The sequence below is a fragment of the Entelurus aequoreus genome, linkage group LG11, assembly GCF_033978785.1.
Source record: "Entelurus aequoreus isolate RoL-2023_Sb linkage group LG11, RoL_Eaeq_v1.1, whole genome shotgun sequence".
Taxonomy (NCBI): Eukaryota; Metazoa; Chordata; class Actinopteri; order Syngnathiformes; family Syngnathidae; genus Entelurus; species Entelurus aequoreus.
In genome coordinates, this window is record NC_084741.1 from 10,261,154 (window position 1) to 10,273,774 (window position 12,621).

The window sequence follows — 12,621 nt, forward strand, 5'->3', positions numbered from 1 at the left end:
AAAAAGAGAACTTTCATCTGAAATTCGACAGTCTATTCTTGTTCTTAGAAATGAAGGCTATTCCACAAAATTGTTTTGGGTGACCCCAAACTTTTGAACGGTAGTGTATATATTATAGTTATTTGAATGACTCTTACCATAATATGTTACGTTAACATACCAGGCACGTTCTCAGTTGTTTATTTATGCGTCATATAACATACACTTATTCAGCCTGTTGTTCACTATTCTTTATTTATTTTAAATTGCCTTTCAAATGTCTATTCTTCGTGTTGGGTTTTATCAAATAAATTTCCCCCAAAAATGCGACTTATACTCCAGTGCGACTTATATATGTTTTTTTCCTTCTTTATTATGCATTTTCGGCCGGTGCGACTTATACTCCGAAAAATACGGTATATTTAATATGTTTGGCTACTATAACATTACATACAGTTTGAACAGTAACACTGTGTTTGAGTATAGGAAAATAAATCACTGTACTTTAATCAAGTGACTCTTTGGTGTACCACTAAATGGAGTCTGTGTAGTACTAGTGGTACAAGTACCACAGTTTGGGAATGACTGCTCTAGACAGAACATTAACGACAACCACCGTACAAACACAAAATGACAGCTCAACAAGCACACACAGGGCAACTACTGCTACTATGGGAAAAATGAACAACTATGTTAACGCGTAACATGTTACCTATACAACTTTTTGCAAGACAAGTGCCGCAAAGCATGCTGGGAAACTAGAAGTACATCTTCACACAGTAAACACAGTTGTTTATTATCCTTCACTAGTAGTAGTAGTTGCCTACCATAGCACAGAGTCACTATGCTGCTGTTGAAGGCCATTGATAGATTTAGTCACGTGGTTAAACGTGATTCTAGATGTGAATACTTGACAACAAGCGGCCCCCAGGTACATTGAGTTTGAGACCCCTGTTTTAATCCAAATCACACACACTGAACTGTTATCATCTGAATTCCGCTTTGATTCATTCTGCAGGTGGAAGTTGGGCCTGTGAGCTCGTATGGCCTCAGTGGACTGACATCACTGATGGAGTACTCAGTAGCTCTATTTGCACTGTATGATGAGGACCAATCAGAGGCACTCGCTGATAGATTCACAACAAGTAAGTTTGGCAGATACAGTGAAAAGATGATTTACAAACGTAATTGCTTCTTTAGCGCGGTTTGTAAATACAAACCCCGTTTCCCTATGAGTTGGGAAATTGTGTCAGATGTAAATATAAACGGAATACAATGATTTGAAAATCCTTTCCAACCCATATTCAGTTGAATGCACTACAAAGACAAGATATTTGATGTTCAAACTCATGAACTTTTTTCTTTTTTTTTGCAAATAATAATTAACTTAGAATTTCATGGCTGCAACATGTGCCAAAGTAGTTGGAAAAGGGCATGTGCACCACTGTGTTACATGGCCTTTCCTTTTAACAACACTCAGTAAACGTTTGGGAACTGAGGAGACACATTTTTTAAGCTTCTCAGGTGGAATTCTTTCCCATTCTTGCTTGATGTACAGCTTAAGTTGTTCAACAGTCCGGGGGTCTCCGTTGTGGTATTTTAGGCTTCACAATGCGCCACACATTTTCAATGGGAGACAGGTCTGGACTACAGGCAGGCCAGTCTAGTACCTGCACTCTTTTACTATGAAGCCACGTTGATGTAACACGTGGCTTGGCATTGTCTTGCTGAAATAAGCAGGGGCGTCCATGGTAACGTTGCTTGGATGGCAACATGTTGCTCCAAAACCTGTATGTACCTTTCAGCATTAATGGCGCCTTCACAGATGTGTAAGTTACCCATGTCTTGGGCAGTAATACACTCCCATACCATCACACATGCTGGCTTTTCAACTTTGCGCCTATAACAATCCGGATGGTTCTTTTCCTCTTTGGTCCGGAGGACACAACGTCCACAGTTTCCAAAAACAATTTGAAATGTGGACTCGTCAGACCACAGAACATTTTTCCACTTTGTATCAGTCCATCTTCGATGAGCTCAGGCCCAGCAAAGCCGACGGAGTTTCTGGGTGTTGTTGATAAACGGCTTTCACCTTGCGTAGGAGAGTTTTAACTTGCACTTACAGATGTAGCGACCAACTGTAGTTACTGACAGTGGGTTTCTGAAGTGTTCCTGAGCCCATGTGGTGATATCCTTTACACACTGATGTCGCTTGTTGATGCAGTACAGCCTGAAGGATCGAAGGTCACAGGCTTAGCTGCTTGCGTTCAGTGATTTCTCCAGATTCTCTGAACCCTTTGATGATATTACGGACCGTAGATGGTGAAATCCCTAAATTCCTTGCAATAGCTGGTTGAGAAAGGTTTTTCTTAAACTGTTCAACAATTTGCGCACACATTTGTTGACAAAGTGGTGACCCTCGCCCCATCCTTGTTTGTGAATGACTGAGCATTTCATGGAATCTACTTTTAAACCCAATCATGGCACCCACCTGTTCCCAATTTGCCTGTTCACCTGTGGGATGTTCCAAATAAGTGTTTCTTTCCTCAACTTTATCAGTATTTATTGCCACCTTTCCCAACTTCTTTGTCACGTGTTGCTGGCATCAAATTTTAAAGTTAATGATTATTTGCAAACATTTTTTTTTTTATCAGTTTGAACATCAAATATGTTGTCTTTGTAGCATATTCAACTGAATATGGGTTGAAAATGATTTGCAAATCATTGTATTCCGTTTATATTTACATCTAACACAATTTCCCAACTCATATGGAAACGGGGTTTGTATAAAAGTTTGATGTATTTTTCCATAAGAAACAATGCAAATAAGAATAATGGGCTCCAGTGACAAAAGTCCATATTTTAGTAAAGGTTTGTACACTTTGGGCACTATATAAAGCGGTATACAGGACTGTAAAATCCAACAGACATAACAAGGTGGTGATGGATAAACTTTCAATTTAATAAAGTCAAATAAAGCCAAAAAACAACAACTCCTCAACTGTCCCACTTCCACTTATGTAGCCATTAGCCTTGTGGTTCACTTACAGTTTGAAATAACACAATTCCTTAACTTTAACAGCCAGATCCCTACAATGCTTAGGAATAAAAAATAAAATCCACTTTACCTTGTTGGTTAATCTTCTTGAAGTTCAACCGAAGAAAGTGGGAGGGGGAGGAGTGGTGGAGACAATGTCGACAACGCTGTTTTAAACCACACATCGCTTGTACGTTTCTTTCTTTGGACTCATATTGAGCTAGCAAGGTATGCTCGCAACCTAAATCACTACAACAATGCTCTATTCACTTTAAAAGCACACAAGTAGCAATTGGCACAGTAGCTAACGACAGCGCTGCTCTTCTGATTGAATTAGCACAGAGATCGCTGAGCCGGCTCACAATGGATGTGCTGTAGGCACACAATGGGGGAGGAAATGTTCGAACACTAAAACAAGGTTTGGACAAAAAAAAGCATTAGGTTTGTTTGGTATGGCGGTCCTAATAAATTTAAAACGGTACAATACTGCTACTATACTGCTTCTGAAAAATAACACTCCAGCAGTCACACATAAAAGGGTAAAATGGATGCATTTTGGCCTAAAAACTAACAATAAAGATGAAGCTATAAACACTAAAGCGCCGCTCTGCAAGAGGTACTTTAAACCAGAGCTCGCAAGCGGCTAACGTCTATCCGCAGTCGGCAGTGTTTTAGCTACTTCTAAATCCTCTCCTCTATGACGACAAATAAACTACGGTCCTTACAGCTAAACATGCATCACTACGCATTGTAGGAGAATAAAATAGCTAACCGCTAACAGCAAGCTCGCGCTCCTGAATGTAAACAAATGCCATGGAAGATCTACACAGACATCGTACCAAAGCCGTATATAGACGATACTATAATGATTACATCGATATTTTTTGCTATCACAAAATCTGTTGTCATTTTTTTATTGTTTATAAACCCAGGAAATACGAACTTTAATTATGACCAATGTATGACCCTGTAACTACTTGGTATTGGAGTACCAAAATGTGTGGTATCACCCAAAACATGTGTAAAGTATCCAAACAACAGTAGAATAATTGTTTATTTACATTTTAACAGAAGTGTAGGTGGAAAACAATAAATAAACAAGTAGATTAATAAATCATTTTCTAGAAGTTGTCCCTCATAATATTGACAAAATGATATAATAGGAAATGACACATGTTACTGCATTGTCAGCAGCCAAATTAGGAGCCTTTGTAACCCGTTTGCTTACTTACTACTAAAATAAAAGGTGTCTATATAGGTTCACTATCTTATTTAATGACAACATTGTTCTTTGATTGCAATAAGAAATATATGTTTTAATGATTTTCTGTTAAAATGAAGCAAATAAGGGCATTTATTGTGGTCCCCTTTATTTTGAAAAGTATCGAAATACATTTTGGTACCGGTACCCAAATATTAGCATCAGGACAACCCTACAAAGTATATTTCTATTTGGTATGTGGTTCGTAAATCCAAAAGTTTGTGTAACGAGGGGTTCGTAAAACGAGATTCTACCGCAGGGGTGTCAAACACATTTTAGCTCAGGGGCTGCATTGGGGAAAATCTGTGCACACGCGGGCCGGACTATTAAAATAATGGCATTAAAACTAAAAAATAAAGACAACTTCAGATTGTTTTCTTTGTCTTACTTTGGCCAAAAATAGAACAAACACAATGTTCAAATTATTACAATAAAAATATAGAAAAAAATGCATGGCAGCGGTAAAGTTTAGATCCATGAAGGGAAGAAGAAAGTGAATGAATGTTTATAACTGAATAAATTAACATATGCATAAAAATGTGTTTTCTTTTGTATTATTTTTTTTTAATGAATTAAGTAACGTTCAAAAAACACAATATAGAATGTGAGATATAACAGGATAATGCATACATTTATCATTTGTTTTCAAAACGGTTACAAAAAATTGGGACCCCAAAAATGTACTGGGGGACCCCATTTTTATGACTTGATGGGGTCCTTGGGACCCCATTTTGAAAATTCCTAGCACCAACACTGATGGAGTATTGGTGCGTGCAAAACAGCAGCAGCTGGTGGTTGTGTCCTGCGGGCCGGTTCTAATACTAATCAAGTATCATCCCGGAGTCCATAGATCAGGGGTGTCCAAAGTGTGGCCCGGGGGCCATTTGCGGCCCGCACATAATTTTTTACGGCCCCACGGCACATTCTAAAAATACGATGAAAAAAAATAAAAAACATAAAAAGTGGTATAAAAGAGCAAACAGGTGAAATGTAACAAGAAAATGTTGCATTATTTACTCTAATAACACAAAGCTGGCATGCAGGCTGTTTCTTTCTTTAAAAAATAATAATGAATCAAAATCAATGTCATTATGAATTATTGACCTATTTAAGGCTCCATTTACTTCACATTAAATATTCCACTTTGAGATATTTTGGGGGGAAAATGTTGCATATTTTTTGGTTGCCAAAGTACAAAGTTTTTTTTAAAGAAGGGCCTAAAACGAACAAACAAAAAACAAAAACAACAATAAAACTTATAATTGACGGATAGATCTGAAGTTGATCTTGAGACTATTGTGGTAAAAGTTTAAAAAAATGTTGGATTTATTTTTTTAAACTTTACTGAGCAGTACCCTTTTGGATCCCCAATAATTTTAGTGGGACTTTTTTTTTTTTAAGTGTCATTGCTCAAAAAAATAATGAATTAAAATCAATGTTGTTATGAGTTATTGACCTTTTTAAGACTCCAATTATTATATAATCTCAAATATTCCACTTTAAAATTTTATTGGGGGAAAATATTGCATATTTTGTGTTTTTGTCCATAAAAAACACGGTTTTCCTTGACAAAAATGGCATATCAATCAATCAATCAATGTTTAATTATATAGCCCTAAATCACAAGTGTCTCAAAGCATACAAGTTAAATCTTTAAAAGCGTTATATTGACAGATAGACCTAATGTTGATCTAGAGATTTAAACCTTGAATAATAATAATAATACTAAATAATGACACATTTGTAATATTTTTTTTGACCAAAACCTTTTGGGGTCCCCGGGATCAAGTCTGAGTGGAGGCCTGAATGTATCTTTTTTATACATATATTGTATTGCTTTTTAAAATAAAAAATATCAAAATGGCCCCCGCTTGCTTTGATTTTTCAGTGTGCGGCCCTCAGTGGAAAAAGTTTGGACACCCCTGCCATAGATAATTAATTTGCGGGCCGGATCTGGCCCGCAAATTACTTTGACTTTGACACCCATGTTCTACGGGAGAGTAGATGTGTGGCTTGGCATTGATCTTAAGGTTGGTGAATATTGTCCAACATGTTGAAATAGTATCAATCTAGCAATAAATTACAGTATTTGTAAAAATCACTTTTAGCTTAATGGGCAACCAACATACAGTAAATGGCTAGCTGTGTGGAGTGTGCCTTTAAGAATAAGTTGGCCATATAGTTTGCTCCTACTACCGCCATGTAAATACATAGCTAGTTTTTAAATTGTTCATGAGTGACTTTCCACCCAGTGAACACAAGTCATAAGTACCAATTTGAATACACAGTAAATATAAAGGTTGCCCCAACTTCATCTTCTTTATTGTCCATATTTCATTTCCTAATCCAATCTCTACTTTTTTCAATCTGTACTCGGTTTGAACGAAATGGTCTATCAATAATTTTTAAAGGTGAGTCCTTTTTCTGGTCGTGCCAAACGGTGTAAAATGGTATTACCCCTACTGCTCACTCTGTTCTGTTGGCAGCATGCCCGCCTCATTTACACCTCAGCATAATAGGCCAGTCACATTAAAAGGTCATTTCCCTGTCCCTGACTATTCAATCAAGCTAACGGTTATTGATTGGTCGGAATATCCCTTTGAGCAACAAGCTACACTGACACTGCAGCGTTGAGTCAGCAGAAAGAAATGGACTTCTGGCAAGAAACGGGGGCCCTCTTCAATCTATAATGTGGTAATGGTTTTATTTATCACGTGGCAAACGTTAATTGCGTCAAGCACAACATGGGATTATACAAAATGGGAGTACAAAGATTGTGGTGATACAATGGTGAGAAAAGTTGCAAGGATTTCTCACAATGCAATTGACATATATCAGACACGCTCTGTTTTATAAATACCTGTATTCTAGTAGTGCGGTATTGAGCCAAATATAAGACGGTTTATTTTTCCCTGGAAAATGAGTCTGAAAAAGTGTTCTTACATTCGTGCTCTAGAATTATTTTTATTTATTTTTTTTCATTTATTTAATTATTTCAGGCAATGACATAAAAAAGTACAAAGTTGACAACACATAATAATATAAATTAATATAGTGCAAAAGGTAATGTATAGTATGTAATGCATGATTGTCCAGTTTTGCCTGAAAGGGAGTGGGAAGAAAATAATCTATTTAATCCCACCCCCAGTTCTCCATTCAGTGATTATTCACATGAGTTTCACTCTTACTTTGTTCAAGGATTATAATACAAATGTTGTATCATAGTGGCATTACCACAGGTAACAATAATTATTACAATGTAACAATAATTTGTATCAACAATGTAGGAATAATGAATATACCAACAATGGTAATAGACAACATAAAAATAATGGTAATAGACAGCATAACAATAATGGTAATAGACAGCATAGCAATAATGGTAAGGAAACATTGAGCACATGTTAACACTTTGAGACAGAGTATAACAGCAGGTCAAATCAAAGACCCTCATCTCTATATTTGAACCAGACCCCATGTTTGTATAATAGTTTAAATCGATTAATAGTTTGGCATTGCTTGTGTTGTAAATCCAGTTTGTTCCATAGTTTTACTCCGCATACAGACACACAAAAACGTTTACGAGTGGTTTGAGCTCTCGGCAATAAGAAATATCCAAAGCCTCTCAAGTTATGAGCCTGCACTCGTCGTATAAAAAAACGTTGTAGATTAGGCGGCAATCATTTGTTAAATGCTTTATATAAGATTATTAATGTATTATATTTAACAAGGTCATCAAATTTGAGCAACTTTGATTGCATAAACAGATTATGAGTATGTTCTAAATAACCAACGTTGTGAATGATTCGCACTGCTCTTTTCTGTAATATGATCAGAGGATGAATTGTGTTGTGGTAAGTATTCCCCCATACTTCAACACAGTATGTAAGGTGTGGGAGTACCAAGGTACAGTATAGAGTACGGAGTGCATTTTCATTGAGGTATAGATTTGCTTTGTTTATAATTGAGAGGCTTTTGGAGATTTTTGTTTTAATGTGTCTGACATGAGGTTTCTATGATAGTTTACTATCAATTATTACTCCCAAAAATGTATTCTCATTTACGATTTCAATTTGGGTACCATCAATACTTATTTTCTGTTCAGACGTTATGTTGCGATTTCCAAACATCACTATCTTAGTTTTATTTATATTCAAAGGTAATTTATTTGTGTCCATCCATTTTTTTTACTATGTTTAGTTCTGTGTTTACTGTATTTATGAGCTCATTATAGTCATCACTACTGTAGAATATATTTGTGTTGTCTGCAAATAGTATAAATTTCAGTACTTTGGATGTATTAAACATATCATTAATATATACATTAAACAGTTTGTATATATTAGATTTGTAAAAACCCAACAGGTGGCGCAACACGGCCACAAAGTGAGTCAATGCTTTTCTTCCTGTCACTCACACACCAGTGACCTGTAGAGAGAAGTTACCAAACAACAGAGGAGGGTTTATGAGGCAAATTTTTAAATAATGGTGATCCATGAAGTCATTAAACAACTGGCGAGCAGTTAAGAAATATGATATAGTGATACTTCAACCTACAAACACAATGAACACTCAAATCTCAAATCAGCCCCGTCCATCGAAATTCTATCTGTGCTTCGCCGTCCCAAAACACTATAATGTTAACATGCAACATGCATTTTGAAAAGAAAAACAAACTTTTAGACAATACATATTGTTTGAAAATTATTACAATAGCAGATACTACGAACAACTGCAGTAGTTTTATGTAGTAATGTAATAATATTGTCCAGCATATACATCCATGAATTACCTGCTTATTATTAGTGACTTGTTTTCATTGAGCTGGTTGCGTGTTTTTATTTCGTTATAGCCTGTATCACTGTCTCCGTGTAAGAACTAGGAAATCGCTTGTTTATGTTGCGCATGGATGAATTTAAGTGACGGACCGAAGAAGTCAGTTGACAACAGGCAATATGTATGTCTGTGTACCAAAGGTAATAATCGACCATCCAGTTTGTTAAATTAGAATTAGACTGGACAAATGGAAACATGTCAAACAGCATCTGCAGCTAATCAATATTTTCATGGATAAATGTTTGTTGTTTGTGGCCACATGCCGCGGAGGCTCGCTGCAGCTTGTGTGATGCAGATTGATGCTACAGTGGGCTTGTCTCGGCGGGTAGGCTGCCAACAGGTAGGACATATTTTTATTGGTTTCTTTCTCTGATTTGGTCTCCCGCTTCTCCTCTTTCACACCAACTTTCTTAGTTCTGATGGTTGGCGGGCAGGATTGTGTCGGTCTCTGTCAGTGCTGTATGTGCACGTGAACTGAGCTGTAATCAAAAGGAATGTTTATTTCTTATGTAAACAAAGCAGGGAGCGCAACGTGTAACAATATATTTACTCTTTGTTATTTAAACGTCACACCCCTGTTGCAAATATTACTTCAACCGATGGTGGAAATGCTCGTATCTCAAGATATGCTCGCAACTTACATACTATATCTCAAATCACTAGTAAATTAAGGTGCTCGTATGTTTATGCACCACTGTAATACCAGATGAGTCTGATACATTGCAGAGGAATAAAATAAAGTAGTAACATGATACAAATTGGGGTTGTTTTATATACCGGGTCATCTTATATGCGGGTCAATATGGTACTAGAAAGGCTTGGTGCATCTAACTATGTAAATCAACTGTGTAGAACTGTACAGTCAAGTGAATCAAAGTTTGCTGCTTCATCCTTTTAAATAATGAATACTTTGACCTGTTTATGTTGCATACTTGTGAAAACTTTAATTATTGTGTATATGTTTATATCGCTTATATTCATTCATATATTTCATTTTTGTTTACTTACTTATTGTACATTAATTGATATACTAATTTATTTATTCACTGTTCTGTTACAAACAGAGAACAACGAAATGGGATAAAACTGCTACGATATGAAAAGGAGTATGATTAAATAAGCTTTGCTTCTTTCTACTCCTTTTCGGACGTGCTGTAATGAAACAATTGGAAATATGTGATGCATTGTATTTTATGCATGTTCAAAATAAACTAAAATTAACTATACTGAAAACCCATTATACAGATTTTACATTTTAAAGAATATATAAAAGTATATACTGTATAAAAATATAATAAATAAATCTATAACATGAATTTTTGTTCTTTAGAAATTGGAATTGTGTTATCTCTATACTCAACATTAGATTAACCAAAAAGCTTGTGATGTAAAAAAAAATAAATAAATACATTTTCTCTTCATCTGTTAGCTCCAGTTCCAGGTCCCCTACACTTTCGTTCCAGTGATGTCAGTCCAGACAGTTTTCAGGTAATCTGGGATCACTCAGCTGATGACATCATCATCTACAGACTTTCCTGGGCACCATCCACAGGTGGCGACACAAAGGAGGTTTGTACAATTGTGTGGTACTGCAGTTGAAGTTGACTGTTAATGCAAACATCATTAATTGGTTTTACCCACCACAAATGTGGGGTATTATCTTCTCATCCAATCTGACTAACAATTCCAGTGAAATCCAGGATGTCACCATTTTCGCATCAGACTGCAGTCTACTCAGTTGCGCAGATAAAGTGGATTTTGTGCTGTGTAGCCCTAACTACTCCACTTAAGCTGGTAAAACCCCTGACATGACCGAGTATACATAAAAGCTGAATGGACCCACAAATGACTGGCCTGGGTGTTTTATTACACTGATCTAGGGTTTAGAGACAACTGTGAGGCAGCGATAGAACCCTCTCATGTCTGATTAACTGTGCGTGTATGTGTGTGCCTGCCTGTGTGTGAGTGTGTGTTAGTGTGTGTTTTTGCTGAGAGTGATTAGTGCTGAGAATATGACTCTTGGGAGTGAGAGAGGTGGGCTGCAAGCACAGATACGAAGAGTCCCTGTCTGTTACCCTCTTGCAGTAAATGTGTCATTTGTTATTTAATGCTGCGATACAATTTCACAGGTGCAATGTTCACATATTTAGTATATTGTAATTAGGGCTGTCAAAGTTAACGCATTAACGCATGCGATGAATCACACAAAATTACAGCATTACGCAAATGAATCACACAATTAATTTTAACTGCATATTGGTCACGGTGGTGCATGGTTGCTGTTGATCCCAGGATGCAGAGAAGGTAGGCAACATTCAAAGTCAGAAACAACACAAGTCATGCAGCAACTCATTATGATCGAAATACACACTGTGGCACACATATGATAATGACAACACTAATTGGTTGCTGTGAAAGGTATATAATAAATGTATAATTGTCTTTTTAATTTAAATGTATTCACACAATATGTGTTCAACTGAGTTTTTAATTGTTTGTATGCACATATTTGGAGAATATAGAGTGCCTGCCCAACCAAGTGTGAAATTAAACAACCAAGTGATTTTATGTCTGCAGCATTTGTCACAAAGTCTTTTAGCAGACAGATTTTGTGCAGATTATAATAAAACAATTCGTCTGATTTACACAAGACCGCCGAGTTTCTCTGCCATTGTCTTTTCTCACCTGCAACAACCCAAATCCACATCATGTCAAAGGCATATGCTAAACAGAGCTGCAGTGTTGTTGGATGCACAGAACATCACACATTATTACAGCACCTCCCAGCCTGCAGAGGATATTAGAGCAGATTGAATTTTTTGTAATTTAGTAATGTATTGACTTCAGGGTTATTCATCATTTTCCTCCAGTGTATAAGTCATATCGTGGCTGTTGTCTGGGTCATTTTTTTATTTCAATTTCAACATTTGGCTAACTGGTCTGAGTGTCAATTAAATCAAATCAAATGTCAAAGTCCCTCTTGTTTGTCACTACGGATGTAACGATAAGAACATTTCATATCACGGTGACCATTATTATCACAGTATCGTCAAATGTGCTCAAATTTTTTAACTATCCATCCATCCATCCATTTTCTACCGCTTATTCAGTTTTGTTTAAACGAAAAACAATAGACATAATACTTTTTTTGGCACAAGAAACAAATATTGTTCCGGCTTCTTAAGAGACATTTTATTGTTCTTTAAGTGTTTAAATATGCTCACCTTTTTCCATGTTAATTTCCAATGGTTTTTAAGTGTTTTTTGAAGATAAAGGCAAAACAAGGGTTGCCCGTCTGCTTTTGTGATGTGACGCAGACTCACTTCCTGTTGTCCACACCTTCGTGTTTGGCTCTTCACATCCATCACTATGTCCTAAGACACCACAGCCTTTAGGTTCAATGTGCAAAAGTGAATAGCTTAGTTGCTCAGACGGAAATGTATACAAGTTTAGATTTTGGTATGTTGTTTATAACGGGAAAATACGTTGTCTCTTGTATTCATGTTAA

The 12,621-nt window shown here is 36.4% G+C and overlaps 1 protein-coding gene across 1 annotated transcript in view; it reads left to right on the forward strand.

Moving 5' to 3' along the window:
* The window catches only part of LOC133660511 (collagen alpha-1(XIV) chain-like), a 243,948-nt gene that overhangs the window by 23,507 nt on the left and 207,820 nt on the right, over positions 1 to 12,621 (forward strand). The window contains exons 12-13 of the mRNA XM_062064049.1: positions 998 to 1,124; positions 10,543 to 10,682. Of these exons, the coding sequence (XP_061920033.1) occupies positions 998 to 1,124; positions 10,543 to 10,682 (267 nt within the window). The remainder of the gene's footprint in view (positions 1 to 997; positions 1,125 to 10,542; positions 10,683 to 12,621) is intronic.